This window comes from Phycodurus eques, chromosome 21 (assembly GCF_024500275.1).
Source record: "Phycodurus eques isolate BA_2022a chromosome 21, UOR_Pequ_1.1, whole genome shotgun sequence".
NCBI lineage: Eukaryota > Metazoa > Chordata > Actinopteri > Syngnathiformes > Syngnathidae > Phycodurus > Phycodurus eques.
The window spans coordinates 12,349,227-12,372,946 of record NC_084545.1 but is presented as its reverse complement, the minus strand read 5'-3'; the positions used below and the strand labels follow the sequence as shown (position 1 = coordinate 12,372,946).

The 23,720-nt window shown below is 39.3% G+C and overlaps 2 protein-coding genes across 6 annotated transcripts in view; one reads left to right on the top strand and one right to left on the bottom strand.

Moving 5' to 3' along the window:
* Positions 1-9,618: 9,618 nt before the first annotated feature.
* LOC133396757 (suppressor of cytokine signaling 6) lies at positions 9,619-16,301 on the bottom strand. Its single transcript, XM_061666916.1, has 3 exons — positions 16,128-16,301; positions 15,428-15,505; positions 9,619-12,996 (listed from the first exon to the last, which is right to left on the bottom strand). Exon 3 carries the CDS (start codon positions 12,867-12,869, stop codon positions 11,259-11,261), a length of 1,611 nt encoding a protein of 536 aa, XP_061522900.1. The 5' UTR covers positions 12,870-12,996; positions 15,428-15,505; positions 16,128-16,301; the 3' UTR covers positions 9,619-11,258.
* A 5,490-nt stretch (positions 16,302-21,791) lies between these two features.
* Positions 21,792-23,720, top strand: part of rttn (rotatin) — a 46,229-nt gene continuing 44,300 nt past the window's right edge. For all 5 annotated transcript variants that reach the window (XM_061667090.1, XM_061667089.1, XM_061667088.1 and 2 more), the window contains exons 1-5: positions 21,792-21,956; positions 22,260-22,447; positions 22,536-22,725; positions 22,826-22,915; positions 23,550-23,640. In XM_061667090.1, the coding sequence (XP_061523074.1) occupies positions 21,926-21,956; positions 22,260-22,447; positions 22,536-22,725; positions 22,826-22,915; positions 23,550-23,640 (590 nt within the window). In that variant the 5' untranslated portion in view covers positions 21,792-21,925. The remainder of the gene's footprint in view (positions 21,957-22,259; positions 22,448-22,535; positions 22,726-22,825; positions 22,916-23,549; positions 23,641-23,720) is intronic.

Sequence of the window (23,720 nt, the reverse complement as noted above, 5' to 3'; positions counted from 1 at the left end):
ATAACTAGCAACCCTTTATTGTTCAGTGACTGTTTTTGTCAATGTCTTTATGTCTTAAAAGTGTTCTCTGTCAATTGACATAGTACTAGATGACTCCTACATCATACTAGAGCGGCTCCAACTACCGGAGACAAATTCCTTGTGTGTTTTTTGGACATACTTGGCAAATAAATAGGATTCTGATTCTGATTATGGCTGGAAGTTGGGCAAAATAGCTGAAATGGCATAAAGCCAGTGAGCTGCTAAACAAAATAGCATGAGTTGTGACTCCCTCTGATGGTGGATACAATTTTGATGGGTAATTTTAGGACCAGCACACCACACACATTGATGTATTAGTTATTCCCAGGAATCAACAAGGCTCTAAATATTTATTTGGCTTGTGATGACGATCAGTCAGTGATGTGAAGCAGCATAATTAGCATACATCTCATTGATTGGAACAAATGCAGCCTCCCCTCAAGCTGTGACTAAGGAGATGTGATCCATGAGCCTCACTGTCATATCAAGTGAACATGATGGATCCCCACTTCAGTTGCACAAAGAGAAATTACAACTCTGGATTAATTGTCTGGTAAATGTTATCTAATAAAAGGACAACTGGCGGTAAACAATAGGCAGCTGCCATATAATACTGCTCGATGCAAGATAAAAAGCTTGTCACAACAGTTTGAATGTGGCAGATGTGTGACAACTGCCAGACATGCCAGTGAAAGGGGAGCCATCATGGTCCATTACACAACACGAAATGACTATAGAACATGAATTGTAAATGGTGGAGTTTTTCTGTGGGTATCACTTATGTGGGTCATGCACTATACACTTCTAAGAAAACTACATTTGCTGTTTGGTACACTTTCTAGTTTTTTAATTAACAATTTCAGAAATTAAACACTGCCAATCAAGATCAACTTTCTGGTCACTTTGTATGGCCACTTGTTGCAAGGCAGCATTTAAAAGGTGCAATCCTAACTACGGATGGGCAGACTCGATCGATTGATTGAACTTTATTGTGTCTCAAAGAAAATGAGGTAAAATGAAGTGCATTACTTTGCTGCAACCAGCAGTGACGCTGTTGATTCAGTCTGAACTAATTTGCTATCAAACGAATAGGCCAGCATGACATCGATTATGTGAAGTTGAGCCACCTCCATCCAGACCACCACAAAGAGACAACTCCTCCTATCAAGATTATTCTGATCAATATATTAAAAACATATCTTCAAAGATAACATATATTCAACTTAAGGAACTAATACTGCGAATATTGGCACTTATTCCTTAGATCTGGACTTAAAAAAGATGTCTGCAGAAAAGAATTCCCCGCAAAATTCACATTGGTAATTTCAAACTTGTTTTCTGATTTTCAACCAGACTTTGGCCCACTCACATTTATGTTGAAAACCTGCCTGATTGACACATGAGCCTGCTGACGTCAGTGACACGACAATGAACACATTTCCTTATAATAGTACTGCTACTATACTTACACTAGTGTTCTTGGTTGCTTCACAAATCGATATTATTGGTCTGTCCCCACTTGGTCTGTTATCTTTAGGAAATATTTAACAAGTTACAAGTGGTTAAAAAAGTTTGAGAACAAAGCTATAAACCCTTTTGGATGCTCAAAATGTCAAAAGTGTTATAAAACGCCGCCTATTATTGCGTTCTGCAGAAACCGTGCAGCGTTGTAAGTGTTTGTTATAGACAATAACGAGTGAAAATAGTGAGGTTAGATACATTTGAGTAGGCTTGTTTTAAAATCGATCGTGTGATGATTCGTTGTAGAAGGAAGCCGCATGAGCCACAAAGGTAAGTGCGTGTAGATTCATTTCTGTAATACACGTATTTTGTCAGCTCATTGTATTTATTGCCTCGCTCTTGGCTTTAAGACATTTTTAAAAAAATGAGTTTGGGGTACATAACATGGGCGTTTGCTTTTGAATAGTTGAAGTCTTTTTGTTCAGTTCGTGATGTCATGTGACTGCAGACTTTGATGTGACAGCTGGTTCTGGCGCTGTTTCCATACCACTTTAATCAATGACAGCGTATTAAATTTATTATTTATTTATGTATTATTTTTATTTTATTTGCACATTAAACAGCCAATAAACATAATTGTGGGGTGCTGTTTTGGTGATGTGAGTGTGAAATGGTATATGATAGCAATATACGGTATGACACCAACTTGAACAAAGCGGAATGACGTTTTTTGTGACGTGATGAAACAAGCAGAATGACGTTTTTTTTTTATTTCCTGAAAAGTTGTCATTTTGGAGGCTTGAGGGTTCCACCAGACAGCGAAACTATATTAAATATGGATGGATGGCTGAGTAAATACTGCTACTTTATAGTATAGTACATTCCTTTGTCCACACCAGCTCTGCGGTGAAAAGGTCTCCAGTTCTGTCGATGACGTCACAAAAAGACATGGCAGCATGTCGATTTTGGTGATGCACAAGGGGCGTTACCTGGGCTTTTAGTTATTTATAGATTGCCCCAAAACGGATTGATATTATTGGAAATGACTGCCATTTTTATTTTCTTGAGCAATAAATACATAGAGAACTATTTTGTGAAATATTGGCTATCTGGACGCAATAGGTCTTTTCGTGGATAGTTCATTTTCACAATTCATAGATGGATGTTTTGTCGCATGCCAATCCCTAATTATAAAGGCCCCAAAGTCCAATGAAAAACATCTTTGGAAGTTAGAATGTGAAATAAAACAAAAAACAAAACAGCTTTAAAAAGAATGAGATGACAAGTTTATTTCACTTCTGTGTATTAAATAGAAAAGTTGTATTACAAAGAAAGAACGACAACACAGACTCCTGGATCTGGTGGAGCGCTGCCTTCCCTGCCTCGGCCCAATAACAGACTCAGCCATTAAATGTACTGTATGCTGTATTGCTACTCACTGCTTGACAGAGTAGGAAAGAGAATAAGAGCTTCTATCAGCGGGGTAAAAATGACATTGTGAAAGAGTGATGCGTCCTGTTCTGGTGTCTGATCTAAAGAGTCCATTCCTGGTTTAACACCAAACCGCCACCTGCTCTCTCTTCAACCTCAAGCCTCTTGGCCCTTCAGCACCCAGCTACTACATGGATAAAAGGCGGCTGGTTTCCAAATCAAAATGATGCCCTGTCCATTTCTTGATGACTGCCACCTGTTCAGCTCAACAGCACATGCTGAGTCTCACTGCAAGAGTGAAGACTGTGAAGTGAAGGATGGACACACCACTGAGAAATGATGGTGCACTGTCATTGGCAGATTATTATTTTTAGAAGCACTCCAGTTATATCACCCAAGACCCAAAGTTCCACATACAGTGTACTGTGTTCTCAACAGTTTCTTACCTAAAGATTGCTTTATCATGAAGTAAACATCAAAGCACCACTTGGGGAAAAAAAAAAAAACATTAGGATCCAAATATCCATCCATGCATTTTCTGAGCCTCTTATCCTCACAATATTCCAACTAAACACTCCAATATTCATCAATCACATTTGATATCTCATCTTAGGAATCAATTTACTATTTTCAAAAATATTAAATGTCTTATATCATGATTATTATTTTTGGTTGTTATATTTCCATCTATATTTCCCCAAGTTAATTTCTCGAACCCATTCTACAATTACTTGGCTGCCAATACTTTATCACAAAAATGAATGGGGCTGTTTCTCAAAGGGCTTTCTTTGATTGCATTGCAGGCTCCTCCTACCATGACTTTCAAAAGCTCAATATGTGCTCAACGAACCTGGATGATATTAAGTTTAAGATCAAAAATAAATAAACCTCTGAAATTCAATAAATATATTTTCTGATGTGTCCTTCTACACTAATGACCTTGCTAGACTCAAGAACTGTCTAGGCAGGTTATCAATCACACGTCAAACTGACCAGGATTTCTTTCTCCAGCCCTGATAACCTGTGGTTGAGGCCATCTGGAATGTCCATTTTGTGGTAATTAGGCATGTGGCTCCTCCCGAATCAGGACCAATTGCTCTTTCTTCATTAGTCTTTGCTGTGATATCCATTTTATTTGCAAAATTATTTTATTTGGTGGCATAAGACTGACACAACATGTCAAAGTGTGGGGGGGGGGGGGGGGGGGGATCTTTGAACAAAACATTTTCTGGTGTGGGGGTACAAAGTTGATGGAAGCACATCGAACTGAATTACCACAAACAGAAATACATGAACTACAAATAAATTGTTGTAGACCACCACAAAAAAAACTTCCATCAAGCACGACTAAATGTAAATCTTCTCCAAGATGAACACACGTGCGAAAGTTATTGAAGAGGCAGAAGCCCAGAAGTAATGAATAATAAATATGGAAAAAGGATACATTTCACTGATTGTCACCTGAAAATTCTGCTTCATTCAGACCACATTCTCCTGATCTATAGTTACATAAAAATGTATATCATTCGTACTTTATTACAATTGTTAAATGGGATAAGAATAAACTGTCATTTCCCTACCAATATCTGAACACACAAAATGCAACCGGTTCAACGATAGTGGGTTTATTCATCAATGTATCCCTTTTTTCTCCTTTGTTTTAAAGAAAACCATTACCTGTGTTCAAAGAAAACGATGCAGCATACATAGTAAATACAACGTACCCCGTAGAGATACCATAATCACCGAGATGGGAGGCTGGTTCAGTAGAGACCTGATGCTGAAGAAGGCGGTCCCTTGTCTAACAAGGCTAATTGGGCTTTAGAGGCTCCTAATGCATGACAAATAGAGAAGGAGAGTGTCTGAGTACTGCTGGTGTGAGCATCTCAAGCATTAGCTGCACCTTTCAGTCAAAGACATCTGTTGCCAGCAGGCAACACTGCCTTCATCATTACTGCCCTAGCCCACCCATGTTTGCCTGGCATGACCATTTAAAGGGATATATATATATGTTTCCCAGCTAATTCAAGCTGTCAGCATCCTCCGAGTTTGGAGGTGAAAAATGGGTGCACCGTGCAGCGCACCAGATGGCAGGGTCGGATCATTAATCTCAGCCGGCAGACGGGAGGATTCTCCACAGTGAGCTGTTTCAAAACTGAAAACTGACCCCAGGGATGGAATTTTCTCACAAATCAGTAATTTTGTTGAGGAAGAAATGCAAACATTGTGTTTGACTACTGCTAATAGTAGTGAAACAAGCTAAAGTCTGTTCATGTCAGGACTACAATACATTTCAATGAAAAGCTGGACATGCATGAGCAGTAAAAACGCACTAAAGGAGAAGTTGGTCTTTTAAAAAAAAAATCTACTTTTTGCTTGCCTGTGGGTTGATAGCAAAGGAACCTTGGTGGCTGAATGAAGCAGAAACATCAGTTGAAGGCTCCACAACAAGTTCCATCCATCCATTTTCTGAAACGCTTCTCCTCACTAGGGTCGCGGGCGTGCTGGAGCCTATCCCAGCTGTCATCGGGCAGGAGGCAGAGTACACCCTGAACTGGTTGCCAGCCAATCGCAGGGCACATACAAACAAACAACCAGTCGCACTCACATGCACACCTACGGGCAATTTAGAGTCTCCAATTAATGCATGTTTTTGGGATGTGGGAGGAAACCGGAGTGCCCGGAGAAAACCCACGCAGGCACGGGGAGAACATGCAAACTCCATACAGGCGGGGCCGGGGATTGAACCCGGGTCCTCAGAACTGTGAGGCTGATGCTCTAACCAGTCAGCCACCGTGCGCCACAACAAGTTGAATACAGAAAAACGTCTTGGGTTGGGAACATTCTCAGGCAAAACGTCACACAAAACTTTGCCTATTAATGACCCACTGATTACATTGTAGCCATAATTGAAGTCAAATTTATTTGTATGGCCCGGAATAACAGTTTCAAAGGCCTTCACAGGTCCACAGTTGAGAAAGATTGATGACATCCCCTGACTAAAACCCCAATAAGGAATGAAAAACCCAAAACCCCATTTGGGGAGAGAAAAAAGAAACCTCGAGAAGGGACCACAGATGGAGGGATCCCCCTTTCAAGGATGACCAGGCTGCAATGGATGTTTAGTGGGCAACATTTATCGCATAGTATGATGCTATACAATGTTAATTAATACGGCATAAGAGTCCATTTAAAGAGAGCTGGCATGGTCGTGTGGAGCAGAATCCTCCACAGCAACATCTCCGGAGAAGTGGTCCACCTCAGATCTTGTCCCAAGTGGTCAGTGCTGAACAGCCTCAGTCATTGTCACCTAGGCCCCTCTCCGAGCAGGACAAACAAATCACTGTGACTCCTGATTAAAAATGACAACAGCGTAACCTTGAACACATGATGTCTGAGAAAATAGACATTAGTCATTGTTGTATTGTCTTACTAAACCAGAGATTGGCTTGAACTTTGCCAGGAAAGTGAACCCTTGCTCACCCTTTAACTGTTTTCAATTTGAAAATTAAAAGTGAAATGCAAAAAAGGGTGTTTTTTTTAAGGGAGGGGCAAAGGCATCTCCATGACATACGACTACCAGTGTGCTATGAATAAATCATTGTGAGCCAGGCAAGAGAGAGTAAACAGTTGTGTATCTTCACCTGAGATGCCACGAGAGGCCTGTCAGACACTGCAGTTAACAAACGCTGCCTCATCGCCATGCAGATGGTGTTTTCAGCAGATCCAAGTCAAAACCTGACATGATCAGGGTACCTACCACATTAACCCAAGTGTTTGTTTAAGATGGCCTCCATTTACGTGTAAATACAACAATTAGGGGACAAACCTTCTTAGTGTCAGAAGCAGGGTATTTATTATTATGATGATGATCCCGTATTGTCTACTTGACTAACTTCTTTCTGGTCTCCCTCTGAAATCCATCCATAAGCTCCAAATGGTCCAAAAAATTTAGCTGCTCGCATCATCCCCAGGACCCCCTCCTTTCACCACATCACTCCAGTCCTCCAGCAGCTTCATTGGCTCCCCGTCAAATACTTGAAGATTCTGCTACTCACTTTGAAGGCCAAGCATAACCCCGCTCCTCCATGCCTCTCTGCACTCCTACACATCACACCCATTTGCTCTCTTAGGTCTTCCTCCTCCAACCACCTCACTGTGTCACCTGCCCACCATGATTTAATCTCCTGTTCATTTGACTCGACACACTTATTACACTCACTTTTTATATGGATTTTTTTTATCTGTATGTATTCTCTGCATTTGTTCTGTTGCTTCCTTTTTATTTGTTTTGCAAGGTGACCTTGGCTGCACAGAAAGGCGCCTATAAATTCATAGTTCATTTTCCGTCCCGCTTATCCTCACTAGGGTCGGGGGCGTGCTGGAGCCTATCCCAGCTGACTCTGGGCGAAAGCCGGGTGACACCATGAACTGGTCGCCAGCCAATCGCCGGGCACATATAAACAAACAACCATTTGCACTCACATTCACACCTACGGGCAATTTAGAGTCTTCAATTAACCTTACATGCATGTTTTTTGGGATGTGGGAGGAAACCAGTGTACCCGGAGAAAACCCTCGGAGACACGGGGAGAACATGCAACATATGTACACATATATATACATACATAAATATATACACATATATAAATACATGCATATATATATATATATATATATATACATATATATATACATATATACATACATACATATATATATACATATATACATACATACATATATATATATATACATACATACATATATATATATATATATATATACATACATATACATATATATATATATATATACACACATATACATATATATATATATATATATATATATATATATATATATATACATTCTATAATGAACAACATTTAAAAAAGGGTTAGGGTAACATTATCTCATGTTTGTCGTAATGTCTAATATATGTATTAGTCATTGTCATATTATGACTAAAGTAACAAATACACAAAAAATATATTAAAAAACTACAAGAATTATGTTACAATATTACAGATAATCAAAGTGTGGATTTTAACTATGTCCATTCCTGCACCATTATAACATCTTTCTCTTTTTTCCGGTTCAGTGTGACCTTAATAGTCCTTATGTCGGGAACTAATGTTACATTGTTGAATAAAAGGTTTATCTTAACAGACAATAGTAACAGTGCTACTTACAGTATGTCTAGTTTTCACTTTTGTGATGCCAGTCTTAAGTAGGAAAAATTAAGTACTGGAAACCAAAGCAATACTTTTTAGAATATAGTTTTTTTTTATTTATAATTTATAATTGGCAGATACAAAAACCTCTTAAACTGTATCCAAAATGTGCAATAAATCACTGCTGATTAACAAAAGAAATTACAAAAAGACTGTCTACTTTGGGAAGTTGACAACCAATGTAAACAGATTTGAACTAGTAATTCTCAAGAATGTTTACTAATTACTACGAATGCTCTTTTGAACTGAAATCTAGTTTTGAACAAATTGCAAATCTGCGTTGCTCCCCCAAGATGACGACACACCATCGAGTGAACATACGTTGAAATTGGCGACATTCTTGTGCCCCTATTGTTAAATACAAGAAAGGCAATTATTTTCCGTAAGCAGCAAAAAAGTGTACAACACATGACAGTCTTGTACCAATATATTTGAGAGACATCAACAAAACATGGACGAGGTGGGCTTTTCCAAAATGAATGTTGTAAACGATCACCTTCATTTATCGAGATACACAGAAAATTTGTGATGCTTGTTAAGCGCGGAACAGCAGCCCGAACACGTATCAAGATCTGGAATCACATAGTGAAGGTATTAATGCTTAATAATAAACAACATTAAAAGTTTTGAGGGGGTGGAAAACAAATCACAGCTGCAACACTGTAGAAAAGGACTCCCGCTCATCAAAAATGTGACAATGAATTGCAGATCAAAACGGAAATAGAACTGAATGAACATCATATTAAAAACATCTTACTTTCACATTTCAAACAAATGTACATCCACATTCATGATCCGCCTATCTGGCGAGGATGCTGGTGCCTTCCCCTTCATGTTTCACACATACGGTATGACACCAAACTAATTACAGTAAATAGTTAAACAAACGCTTACATGAAGAAATAACGACTACCGTGCGACTGTGAAGGACAATTCTTGGCAGGATGTAAAATCTGAGAATCCAAGTGCAAAATAATTCTTCAATGTAGTTTGTTTTCCGAATTCTACTCCAAACAAGCACACGTTCCTTTTCGTGTATCGCAAATCCCCCTAGATGGTAATTGTCACACATATAAAACTAAAGATTTTAAAAGAAAAGCAATTCCCAACGTGTTTGACAGAAAGAAAACATCCCAAATAAAACAGGATAGCATAACCTAGATCCTTCATTCCTATTCAACTCAAATGCTTTAGAAAGCTACAACATGCAATACCATTCAGCTCCTAATTTTTCAGACATCAACATTTCCAGCTAACTAAAACTAACGCCCTATCACTTGTCTGAAGGCCCATCTTCAAATACTCAGCCCCTAGTGTCAAAACTCACATTACCGGAATTCCCTATCAAGGTATCCGTATAAAGCACTTGTATAACGAAGGTATGTGCTTTTCCCTTTACGTTGGAGAAACTGCTGGACGATGCAAAACTGTATTTTGAGTATCCCCCCCCCCCCCCCCCCCCCCCCTCTCTAAACTCACACGGTGCTAATGAAGCCAAGCAACTTTAATTAAATTGTCATAAGCTGAGACCTTGACATTATGCCAACCATGGATTTCCTAGATCCTTTCACACAGGGCTCACACCATTTTAGGTATTGAATTAATCTGGGTCAAACTTTAAGACACAGGAGTCACTGCATACGGATTCAGGTCAAGTGACGACAGGTCTGTTCTCAAGTCCTCGTTTCTAATTAGAAACCACATCACGGGTTTATTCGGGTTTACGTAATGTGGCAAAACCCATTATGACATCTTTTCTCATTGAGGTCAACTGTTGAAGCCTTCACGACATGCACATAACCAGATTTAAAAAGAGTAGCACATTTCTTCACTGTAGCTGCTGTGGAGTATTCATTACACAAACATATGTACTTTAAAGGGGGACCTATTGTGCTCAACTTGCTTTTTCCAACAACCAAACTAGGAAAATGGACTACCAGTCAAACGTTTTGACACTTTCTCATGCTATTGGCTGAGAAACCAAGTCCAAACTTTACACTGGCAGTCTAATTCTAAATTAGCTACCCTTTAATTGTTCAAACAGGCCCGTATTTCTAAAGCCCACAATTGTAGTTGCCTTTATCAGAAAACCAAACACAGACATCAGGGACGAGCTAATGTAATAGAAAATAAGAATAGAAACACTATTTTGGCATATGTTTGCCTCAGTATTGTTTGAAACTTCGTATCGTAAATCACAAACAAGCATAATAGGTCCCACTTATTTCTATAGCACAAGATTAACACGATGCTGTTTCCACAAACAGCACAACATGGGGGAAAAAATAAAATAAAATTTCCAGCATCATCAGTACCGTTAGACTTGCATAATATTGAATGGCTCCATATAGCCAGAAGTTAATTTAAAGCTCATTGTGCATGACCAATTGTTTAAGATGTCTCAATTTCAGACCACCATAAACTGTGGCTACTTGCACATCATGCATGTCACGCCACAGAATTTTATTTAAAAAGAGAAAAAAATAACATTTCATTTTCATGTGGCATTTGTTTTTGCAACGGAGCAATCTTCAGATCTCCAAGTCTATTATGATAGAGCTTTGTGCTTTCTCGGGTTCTATCACAAAACCAAAGCATTCACCAGTTGACGCACAGTGAAGAACACATTTTTAACATGTCACCTGTATTACACAGAGACAGACTGATTAATTCTAGGAAAAACATCCAGTGAATAAATTGCATTTTCTGATAAGTTGTTTGTTTCAACAATCAATGCACGTTAACATGAAAAGTTGTTTTCACGTGCATGAATGTGTTAGCAAACATCTATTGCAATGAAATAGAAAATGATACAACTCATCAGTTTGAAGAGAGTTTTGCCAGCAATGTTTTTTAGGCCAAAAAAGGTCAATGTGAAATCCTTCCAACTTCATAACAACAATGCATATCAATGTACAAGTCGCCTTAAATTTTGAACTGTATGTAGGCTTTGTTTCAGCATTTCATTGTAGAACTGGGATTACTTGTTGCGGCGGCGGTTTGTGTGTGTTTGCTCTCCAAGTAAACCTATCATCTCAAAAGGGTTAGGGATGTGTAAACCTCACTAAACATAAAAAGTGCAAAACAGCCACCACTGTCCTGTGTGTGTCAGTAGTGCTTCTCCTGTAAATAATCTTTCATCTTGTTAGGTAAGGGCAGTTTCTGAATAAGGTCTATCCTTGTGTATTGTCTAATGACAAAGCGACAAAGGTATTGCAGGGAGCGCACTTGCATAAATCGAGACACGGGGTTGGTGAGTCTGACAGGGTATGTTGCCGACCCTGGTAAGCGAGACCTGGAATAACAAAAAGCACCATTCTCCGAGTCTTTTATTGAGTGTTCAATGAGGTCCACAATTGACGTGTGTCCTTCCACGTCAGGCTGCTCATAAAAGCTGAAGCGTCCGTTGGAATGCTCGATCCGGGTGTGGAGAGTTTTGCCCTGTGACCTGAAACTCAGGCTGAGCAGGTACCTGTCATCCGAGCTGTCTCGGACCAAAAACGAGCCATCGGCCAAGTTGATGAGCTTTTCCTCCGCCTCCCACCGCGTGATTGGGCCCCAGTACCAGCCCTGCTTCGCCAGTTTCTTTAGCTCCTGTGTCAGGCTGGTCACCACCATGGGCCCGCTGCTTTGGACAGAGTCATACACTCTGCTGACTCCGGGAGCTGAATTGGGATCAAAGTTGAGGTGGTGTCTAACTCTCTCGGCAACCTGGCTGTCTGAGGAGCTGAAGCCAGAGAACGTCCTTGGAAAATGGCCGATACTGCTCATGGGAGACAGAAGGGGAGAGAGGGGAGCCGGGACCTCTCCTCTTGAGCTTTGAAGCATGACGCCAGCAGAACCGATAAAAAGACTATTGACTGAGGTGTCCATGAAAAGGTCTGGAGGTAAACCGCCAACCATCTCATGCTCCTCCTGTCCCTGATCCATCAGTAGGGACCCATTGTCTGCGTCTGCCACCACCTCCATAGGAGACGCGCTGTCCAGACAGAAGGAGTGGGACCCTTCTGGGTACATTCCCTCATCTAAAGGCATTGTGTACTGAATGTAGTCTTGGGGCATCAACCCCAGTACCACAGGCACATCATTGTCATCAATATTTAGATGCAGCTCACCATTTTGTGGCTGCTGGAGGTTTTTTAAGGATTCAGGTTGGTCCTGAAAGAGCCCATCCATCTGAAAATCGCTGAATTCCTTTCGGATTCCATTTAAGTTGGGGCTGGGGCTAGGAGAGTGAACCATGGCTTTAACTTTGACCTCCATCTTAATACAAGCTTCGTCAGAGTTGACCGGCCGCAGAGGCCATGGTGAGGGGCTATAGTGGTGACTCCGTAGTGATGCAGACCTTAGAGGTCTCTGGGCTTTAACCTCGTTGAAGCTGATGGGCACAGAAGAGGAGGAGAAGGTGTCCTCATCGTCCGTTGAGCTAATTGCAGAGGGACCGGCTTTGGTCTTTGCCTTTTGCTTGGCGGACAGCCTTCTCTTAAGTGATCCCATCAGGCCCTCACTCTTTGAACGACTCTTATTTTGCGCACCTTTGTCTTCATCGCCACCCAGATCACACACGGAAAGGTCTTTGGTGTAGCAGCCACCGAAAACTGACTCGTCCTTTGAGAACTCTGCGGCCACTGGGGGCTGCTGGAGCATGACAAAGTCACCATCCTCTTTGCCCTTTATGCTCAGCGACTTCCGAATGGTCTTAAGGCTGATCTTCTTCATTCTGGCTGGCCCTCCACCTAAGTGGCGGGCATGAGATGTCTCTCCTTGTATCCTGATGAAAGTGCTAGCCACAGTATCCTCCCATCAGGTCGCACATAAGTCATGCATAAAGCAGAGCCTCCAAACCCTTCAAAGAGAAAAAACACATGCACACAGTGAAACATTCTTAAACCAGAAAAGCACAGTTAGAAACAACCACAATATATCTGTCCTCTTTATTTTCCTTATGCATTCGTACATGCAAACTGATTAAATTTTGACTGTAGTCACTCTTCCATGTGAGTGAGTTGTTGACAGTTCTATCAACCCTGTGACCAAAAAACATTTGCTGAAATGATATGATGAGCTCTCAAATACTCAAAAACACACACACAGGGGCTCCAAAAGCAATGCATTCTGATGGGACACCAAAATACATACATAGAGCACACAAATTGAAGGTTCTGAAACAGTATTCCATAATTAAAAATACAGTTCACCCTATTTTATTTTTTAAACACTGATCATTTGCTTTGTATACATATACCTGTTCTCAATTTTAAATTTTCAAAAGTAACACACAACTTACAGGCAGGAGTGGTTGGGTATTATAAACAGGACAATCTGCGCCTGTAAAAATGCAGAGCTGCCAACCTATAAAAATTCACTTCCAGAACAATTGGTCCAAATTTGTCTGAATTTCCATATTTTCAAATGTTGTCAAGAACATTATCGTGGGACAGTTGTAATCATAATCGTTAATAAATTATGGCTTCAATATTGGTCATTTTAATGTTGTTATTACATCAACCTTGGAACAGTGGACGCAGTTGCAGCCTGAATCGAAGTACCAGTATATGAGATGTCGACGTGCCATCATCAAATACATCTGTGTCTATGGATTAATTTGCCAATTCTGTTTTCAAATCCTGGTTAAAAAAAAAAAAAGACAAGAAAAAGAAAGTCTATAAAATCAGATTACTCAGATCTCAAATGTCAAAATTAAAACTCAGCACTCTATTTTGTAAACAAATAACATTGCTGATAGATTGAATTGGATAGTTTATGTATGGACAATTTCTTTGGTTTCTATTTTGTGAAATGTACTTCTTGTACATATTCTCTTCCATGCTATTTATATTACATTAACACACTTTCCCTATATCCACAATTGCTGCTGAAACGATGCAAATGTCCCCCATTGTAGGAGTAATAAAGGTTATCTCATATTACAAATATTTATTAATAATAAGAATATACTTTTAACCTGCCCACATTCTGAAGTGATGTATGCAGTGGCATACTAATTAATTTTCGGTTCAGACGTGGCGTCCTGTGTGGACGTGTATTATTTTATATCTTCAAACATGTATTAATTGGCCTGTTACTTTGTTGTTTAAAGTTGGTTGATCTCTGCGAAAAACACGGTTCCCGGCAGGCCTACGTGACAAGAGTACTGTATCACCAAATCACTTATTTCGATGTTTTGCAACTGCATGTAATGATAGCTTAGCAATTAGCATGGCTTTGACATCGTCATCGACTATTCATTCCTCATCCTCCCTTATCCTTTATTCGCTACCAAGGCAATGATCAGTGACTTACAAGGCGTAGACACTGGACGCAAAGAGAACTCCGCATCTTGGGAGCTTGAGGCGTAATAAAATAGCGTGCACCAAGCAGCTTTTCAATGTGGACACACCGGTAATGTCAGATGCTGAATTCCACCCACCCCCCCAATATCCAGAACAATCAGGGTTATGGACTTAACGAGTCAATGTTCAGTGATTTCCGTAAAAAAATACTGACGTTCCATAACATTTGACAGCTATGAAAATGTGATAGATGGGTATATCGTTAATGTGTAAGTAAGTGTGTGAAGACAGCTTTAGATTTCATTATGGTTATTTTAGAGGTAGTTTGCCTAATCAAGTTGTGGAAGTTTTAGTGGATTGTATAGTCATCTTTTAGAAATAGGTTTGGAACAGGGCATGGGTGTTAATTATTGTTGATCGCAGAACCCTTCAATTTATACTCGACCACAAAGGCTTTGAGTGCTGACATTTCAAAACACTTCAATTTAAATACTTTGACTTGCCTAAAGTAAAGGTTGAAGTACTTGGTAATTAACATCAAGTGCCCCGCCTCCTGCCCGATTATAACTGGGATAGGCTCCAGCACGCCCGTGACCCTAGTGAGGAGAAGCGGCTCAGAAAATGGATGGATGGATGGATGAATGGTTTAAATGTCATTTCTAACCATTGAGTGCATTAACGATTCAATTGAATCACTAACACCTGCACACACACGACATTTCAAGCACTCCAATTTCAATCTTTATGTTTACACTCCAATGTAAATCGAAGATCTTGCACTCTTCAGACTTAAAATATAAGGTTGAAGTACTTAGCAATTTGACATGAAGTAGTTATATCATTGCCAACTATTTTGAGGGCATTCATGATTGTGACAGATTAAATTAAACCTCCACCTTAACAACAGCACACACGCAGACAGCACTACACTATCAAAACACACCCAAAAAGGTGCTAATAAGACAGCTGAGAACGATTACTCACCATTATGAGCAGGAAAAAAAATGTGACTCGACTTGATTCAATGGGTCAAGTTCCTCTTCCAGTACCTTTAATTTGATGCTATAAAGGAAAAAAACAAAGCCTGTTATCCTAGTTCAAACATTTACTGTCACCTAACATGTTATTACCAGCGAGTTAATAAGTAGTTTGTATAGCCTGGCCCTTGGCTGAGCTTATTATGGAATCAGAACCAAGGTTTTGTCCTGACCTAGCCTAGCACGGCCTACACATTTAGAGGCATGCTTTAGCTTAGCCATCAAAGTTAGCACTTTACTATAATGTCCCAAACGCACAACTCCGCTTTACCTGACAAAATCAAGCATGAGATAAAACTTCGATGACCAATCGATAAAAGTAATGGTTGTTTATTGAACATGTGAAAACTGCCAAATATGCCACTACGAAACAAGCGAGAATGACAGCTATATTGTTAGCACATTTGCTCCTCACAGTGTAAATGAATCATTACCGGTCGCATTTTAAATATGCCCACGTTGAATACACATTTACTCTACCACTTAAGCTCGTGAGAAAGACAAATATTTCCAAATGTGAAAGAAAGTTTTGCTTTTTCACCTTTCTTGGCTACCGAAAGCTACCTTGGCTAACGTTAGCGTACTACCTACCAAAGCCAATCAGCTAGTTTCCTTAACGTTTGTTGCCGAAAATAATATAACGTTACCTTGCAGTTACTCTGCTTCCCGGTCCTCAGGAAAAGCATCAGCGTTTACATTTCCAAGGTCGGCACGTCTGGGGCAAGAAAAAAAAAAAAAAAAAGCGGTGATGTATTCTCGAATACAATGACACAATAAGGTGACACCTTTCTGACTGACTAGGTTAGCACACTTGAGTAGCTCCCGGCCTCTTCCTTTGTTGCCTGTTGAGTTGGGGCAGGCACCAAGATTGGGATGTAGCGAGCACACACGCAGACGCTTTAATATTCAATTGATGCCCAATTTGACAAATAATCGATATTCTACCTATAAAAAATATGTACATATACCTCTCAAAATATAATTCTCCCAATAAAAAAAGAAAGCATAAAGTGTGATGCTTTCCCACGTTAAGAATATTAATTTATTTATGTATTCAGTTTATTTTGCAAATACTCTGTATTTTTTATCATTTGGCTGCATTTGAAAATAAATCATGATTCTACTTGTGCAAAAACACATATCATTTCAATCCCAATAAAAGAAATGCCGAACATGGATGACACATTTCATTGATAAACATGTATACTAGCTGAACCAAAACGAATATAAACCTGATTAATGTAATTTAAAACAATTAAATGAATAAAAAAAATAGTTTTGTAATGTTCATTGATATTATCTATTTATTTTTGGATGCTTATATTGCGCACAATTTGACAAACTATTATCATTCTCCCAATGCAATAGTAGTAATAGTATGCTTTCACACTTTATTCATAGACATAAGTGAGATTATTGACTCGAGTGAGGATCATTCGGTCCAGAATGTGGATGGATTTATATATTTCGCCAATATCGCCCCACATCATGTATTTTAGGGCTCTCACTATCAAATATTGTTCGAATCGGGTATTCAATCAGATATTCTATCGAATAATCGGATTAAAAAATATAATTTAAAAAGGTTATTGCAAAGTCCTTTTTCCGACAACTGTTTATATCATGATGATTGCTGTTTTTTGGTATTGATGGATGGATGGATGGATGGATGGAGACTACAGGAGACAAATTCTTTGTGTGTGTTTTTTGGACATACTTGGCAAATAAAGGGGCGGCACGGTGGACGACTGGTTGGAGCGTCACCCTCACAGTTCTGAGGAGCGGGGTTCTCCGCCTTAGTGGAGTTTGCATGTTCTTCCTGTGCCTGCGTGGGTTTTCTCCTGGCACTCCGGTTTCCTCCCACATCCCAAAAACATGCATTAATTGGAGACTCTAAATTGCCCGTATGTGGGAATGTGAGGGCAAATGGTTGTTTGTTTGTATGTGCCCTGCGATTGGCTGGCAACCAGTTCAGGGTGTACCCCGCCTCCTGCCCGATGATAGCTGGGATAGGCTCCAGCACGCCCGCGACCCTAGTGAGGAGAAGCGGCTCAGAAAATCGGATGGATGGATGGCAAATAAAGATGATTCCGATTCTGATTCTGATTCTGATTCTGAGTTGAAGGGCTTCACTGCGAAGTGGCCTGCTACTAGGAAACTCGTGGAGCAGTGGCGGACCGGCGTTGGCTCCGTCCAATACTTGATCCATGTGTCACGCGTACATCCACACAACAGATACATTTAAGGGAAAGTTAACTGATTATTATATTCGCTAGCCTGCGAGCTAACGAGTTAGTGGGCTAAGGAGCTCGCTCGACCACAGCGGGTTCATCCAAAACGTTAGCCCCTCTTTCAGAGTTGTTGTGTGTGGGTCTCCCCACATACCAGAGACACGGGGGAGGTTAACTGTTTATTAACCATAACCACAGCTGCACATATTATTCAGCCAGTAGCTGACAACAGACACTTGAGCACCTAGCGGAGGCGCAAACGCATTTGATTGACAGGTGAAGGGACTTCTGCAGACACGCCCACACAGTCCTGCAGTTTGACGGCGGGTGTTATTTTTCATGATTTCACAGCCTTATTTTACATACATGATGACTTATTTATTTATTCATTTTTTCATTCAAATTTGTCAGGTTTTAAAACACTTCTCTGTGTTGTGTCAAATTTACCATACTTTTTTTTTTGCCTCTTTGGTGCATCTTTTAGCAATATCACACGAGAGGGAGTGATTTTGTACTCACCAACCTTTTTGAAACTGAGAGCTACTTCTTGGTCACTGATTTATGCGAAGGGCTCCTACTTTGATACACACGTTTCATACTACAGCTGCAAATGATTATTTTCAAAACAGATTTATTTTTTTTGCATAAATTGATTACGACTCAGTTACTGTTTTGATCCAGAACATGTCAAAAATGGGGGGAAATTGGATAATTGTTTTCCAAAGAGAGAGCAGATGTTTGCAAATGTCTTCTTTTTATCAAACGCAAAGATAAACAGTTTGCTTTCATGGAGGACTACAGCTGCATTTTTCTACACCTGTTTGGGGTGCAATCAATGATTATTTTAAGAATTGATTAATCTGTTGATTTCTTTCCAACTAATCGATGAATCAAATTGTTTCTTTTTTAGGTTTGCAAATGTCTTATTTTGATGAAACACAAAGTTACTCAGTCTACTTTATTGTTGTAATAATGCAAACTCCACACAGGCGAGGCCGGATTTGAACCTGAGCCCTCAGAACTGTGAGGCAGATGTGCTAACCAGTCGTACACTGAGCCACCCATTATTAATATTTACTGTTTTATTATTATAATAAACATCATTACTTTCACTTTAAACCGCATACACTCCTTGAAGTCTCAGCGCCCTTTGCACAATGGTCATTGCACCGGACTATTGCAATGTTAGTCGTTCGAACTGCTCTCGGTGCTAGAGGACTCTGCATCTTTTTGCACAATAGTTTTTTGTCAATGTCTTTATGTCCCCAAAGAGTTCTGTAAATTGACTGTCTGTTGTACCAGAGCGGCTCCAACTACCGGAGACAAATTCCTTGTGTGTTTTGGACATACTTGGCAAATAAAGATGATTCTGATTCTGATTCTGATTATTAATGAGTGAAAGATTTGGACAGGTTTAGGTTAAATAGATAACAAATGTACTGATTATCAAAAATCATTATCCATTAATTTCATCATTCATTAGTTGTCGATTAATTGATTAATCGTTGCACCTCTAATATATTTTTGTACTTTTAATTTGGTTCTTGAGCTGGCTGAAAAAGTTTGGGAAACCTGATGTAGTGCAAACATGCCACTGCAACTCATTTCTTGTTCACCAAACTGTGACCATAGAGGTTTAGCTTTGACTGCATTGTGACAGGACAAGTGTATCGAAGGAAGCTTTATGAGAAAAATAATTGCTCGAAAATATTCAGTGTCCAAATATTCACTAATGAGTAAACTTTCCTGTTTGTGGTTTATGAGTCTGATGCAGTGTGGTGACTTGTGCTGATAGGTCTTTTTAATTTGTATTCCAAAAAAAAAGATCAAGTTGACTCTCCAACTACGAGTTGAAAGAGGAAACTAAACGTTGGTTGCCTAATTAGTGTCAGTATTGTTTTTAAAGGGGATGATGTTTACCACTGCCAGACTAATTTGGTTTCTGCTGAACATGACATTGTTTTTTTACACGCTGTCAAATGTATGGCAGTCCTTCCCCAACTTGCTCGGGGCAGCTATGGGCAGACAGGCTCTCTGTGAGCTTTCTAATTACTGGGCCTTATTAGGCTTTTCTTGATATGTTGGCACACGAGGGAAAGTGGCAGTGGAGGAAGGCAGGGAGAAGGAGGAAGCAGGGATGGCAGCTCTGGAATGATGCACCAAGGACACCAAAACACAAGTTTGTTGTTACGTGCCAAATTAGACCTGACAATTTTTTTTTTTTTTTTTTTACTCCACTTCATATTGAGTGCCAGACAGTAAAAAAGAGTGTGGGCACAATTTGACACAATCCCGTACACAGTTTTAAACATACTGTCTCTAAAAATATAAATACAGTGCAGCCTCCAAAGTCAAATACAATCAGTTTTGTGATCCTGATAGACATCCAAGTTGCTCTATTTAAAAAAAAAAAATTCCCATTGAAAAAAATGTGAAGTGAATTTACTCGTCACAGACTCAAATTGTTCCCATCATAAAACCTTAGTTAATTGTACAGTACAGCCAAACCTTAAAGTGGCATTTGAACTGTCATACAAGAAGTTAACCCTCCTTTAAAACAACTACTCTCAAATAGTAAGCTTCCTTATGCACCTTTAATCCCTCCTAAAAACATCAAGGTGACTGTAGAAAATGCGATAACGTGATTAAATTAGCTAATTATCACCTTGTCAACTCATAAAATGCACATCTCATCTGCAGTGTAATATCAGTGCTAGTACTGCAGTACACAATCATGTAGTTAAGTGCCATTCATTTCTTGCTGTATTATTTAAAATAAGAACATATAGGATGTCTCCATCAGTGTGTTACCAAAAATAAAATAAAAACATTTGTGTGCATGCGTTAATTTTGAACATGTAAAAGAACAAACCATTATTATAAGTACAAAAAAGCATAAACAATATACCAAGAAAACAATCATTTTGATTTAAACTCACCCAATTTACAAACTGTTGATTTTCTGTTAAGTAGTTTCTCATCCAGTTTAAGGCTATACGCTTACTGCCACAATGTTTCATTTTATTGGACAATATATCATGGTTTGTGGTATCAAATGCTCTCTGGAGAGCAACAAACCGCACTATTGTGGGTTTATTTTTGTGTATGGAATCAGTATTGGCTAGCGACCAGTTCAGGGTGTACCCTGCTTCTCGCCCAGAGTTAGCTGAGATGCGCACCAGCACGCCCTCGACCCTAGTGAGGATAAGCGATATGGAAAACGGAGGGATGGAATCAATGAGTTCTTCGATGAGTTCTGTTAAAGCCAGTGCAGTTGCCTGATTTGCTCGAAATCCATATTGGCTGTCAGAGAGTAATTTATGTTTTTCCATGAATTTATTTAATCTGTCATTGAGGGTTTCTTCAGGAATTTTGGAGACTTGTGGAAGAAGGGAAACTGGCCTATAGTTTGTGGAGTTGTGTTTGTCACCAGTTTTGTGGATCGGAGTTAATTTTGCAGTTTTAATTTTACGAAGAAATTGTCCAGATTGAAATGATAACTTGGGAATGTAAATTATTGGTTTGGAGCTTCCCAGAATTACCTTTATCGCTTCATATCAATTTCATTACAATCAGTAGATGTTTTTTTTCTTTACATTCATTAACAATATGAATTACTTCTTTTTCGTTCACAAGTTTAAGAAAAATTGTACTTGGTTTTCTTTCAATTAGGATGGTACTAGTATTTCCTGCTATATCCGGATCAGGATTTTTTTTTTTTGCTAGGGTGAGCCCAGCATTTACAAAAGAAAATTTGAATTTATGCACTACTTCATCCATATTCTTAATGTTTATATCATTCTCTATGAAATAGGGTAGAAAATGATACAAACATGAACAATATCGATGAAATTTTACAGCTTTACAATGATAATACAAGAAATTATTATCTGTAAAGGCAGACTTTTTTTAACTGGATCTCATTTGATTCTCCAGTTGTACCCAAAAAACATGTTTACCAAAAATAAGCTTTCCAAGGCCGAAAATTTATTACTTTTTCTCCTACATATTTGAAGGCCGTGAATGCATCCATTTCCTATCCCGGAAGTGGAATGACGCTGGCGCGGAAGTTGAAAAAAAACAAACCCTGGTTAGCTGTCTGGTGTTTTACGTTACACGAGCGGACATGGATTTATGAAACTGTCTCACTCGAACATCATCTGGGCTTGGATAACACTTGATTTAAACAACTAGAAAAGCAATGGTCACGGGAAATGGAATTATCAGGCATTATCAAGAAAATGGGTAGGCTAAGTGTTAGCTTTAAGAAAGGTTGCTCGGAGGGCTGTTTTATGCAAAGCCAGTGATCGCTGCCGTCTGCATTCTATTCCTTTTTACTTGAATTATGTAGCGGCTCTTGTTAGATATTACGTCTTACATGTGCGCTTTAAACATACTTTAACTCTTTCTTTTAGCTAATGCAGAAAAGTTATCAAAGTCGGTAAAATCCTTCAATGCAGAACTTTTATCTGCTACTCAGATCAAAATACAACAACAAAAGCCTGATGCTTCGTTTCAAATTGAATATTTTGTTTCTGTGACCAACAGGCCATACTTTGATGGAGATACGAGTTAGAGCATTGAAGAGCATTATTTCCAAGATGAAGCACTCTCTGATTTCCATCTCTGACATTGTTCAAGAAAAGATGCTGTTTGTTTATCTCCTGGAATGGTTCAATTTCCCAGAGGTGCCAATGCAAGAGGAAGTGCTGGATTTACTCATGACTTTATCCAAGGTAGATGACGGTGAAGGTCAGGTCCTCTATGTTTTCATGTCATCATTGTTTCCCGTTTCTTTCATTGTTTGTCTTTTTTTCCCCAAAGCATCCAAGTGCAGCCCAGATGCTGAGAGATGTAGAGGCGGAGGATTTCCTCTCCCAACTGTCTGCTAATGTGGAACCGAGACTTCGAACTGTCATCGACGCAACCCTGGACCAGCTGTGCCACCTACCCGAGATAATCCCCTGTCGCACCACCGTCTACACGCCTGGACTCCACATTACACCTCAAACGGGTGCTGCAAGCTTGGACAAATACTTTGTAAACTATATTCAATACAGATAAAGATTAATTTATGAATATCCTATGTGGTGTCATATGTGAAATACCCACAGATTTACCATCCGATGAGCATATTTCTAATAGGGGGTATTTCCAGAAGCGTGTGCCGAACCATGCGGATGTACCTCCTCTGAAGATAGCAGGTACTGATTTTTACTTTGTTGCTCAGTGCATCATACAATGGAACCACCAAAGTTGATCACAATCAATTGTAAATATGTATATATTGAACAACTGTTGTAATTTGAGAGCAAATATTATCATAGGAAATGATGTAAAGTGAATCAATTCGTGTGCCATCATAAACACTCTTGCACACACTTTCTTTCATTCAGTTATAAAGAGAGGTTAACCATTCACCATTATGTATTAGAAGTAAGTAAAACTAAAATAAAGCCTTTGAAGACACTTGGCAGATGACTGAAGGTGTTTGATGTGTGATACTGTTACCTTCTATGATTATCGTCAGACTTTTCTGTCACAAGCCCAAGAAAAAGCGACACATTTGTGTAATTAATCCTTTCGATGCTCACTGAGCTGGAGTCTCACAAGATTTTCTGTTGTCTCGCTTGATGTTACAAACTGATGGTTTGAGGTGCAAGTTTTGTTTGAGGGACAATTTCTATTTCTTTTGTGGTTGTACTCCAAATTCTACCACTTGGAGGTGTTTGATTTTGAAGGTTCCGCTGTATATTTATTGTCACTAAATTCCCCACTATGTTGCATTATGTTATGTCATCCACTAGTTTTAAATTATATATATATTTTTTTATACAGTGCACGAGTCTGTGCAGTGCTTGAAGTTCTCTGTGTTTCCGTGGCTGTCTTTGACAAACACTGACAGACACATTCTGTCTTCCAATGAAAGGTGAGAGGCAATCAGTTTTTCTATATGAAATTGAATGCTGCATAGAATTATTGCATTGTGCGTGATTTATGAATTCACTA

Coding starts and splice junctions, on each gene's coding strand:
- LOC133396757 (XM_061666916.1), bottom strand. CDS start 12,869: ATGAAGAAGATCAGCCTTAAGACCATTCGGAAGTCGCTGAGCATAAAG.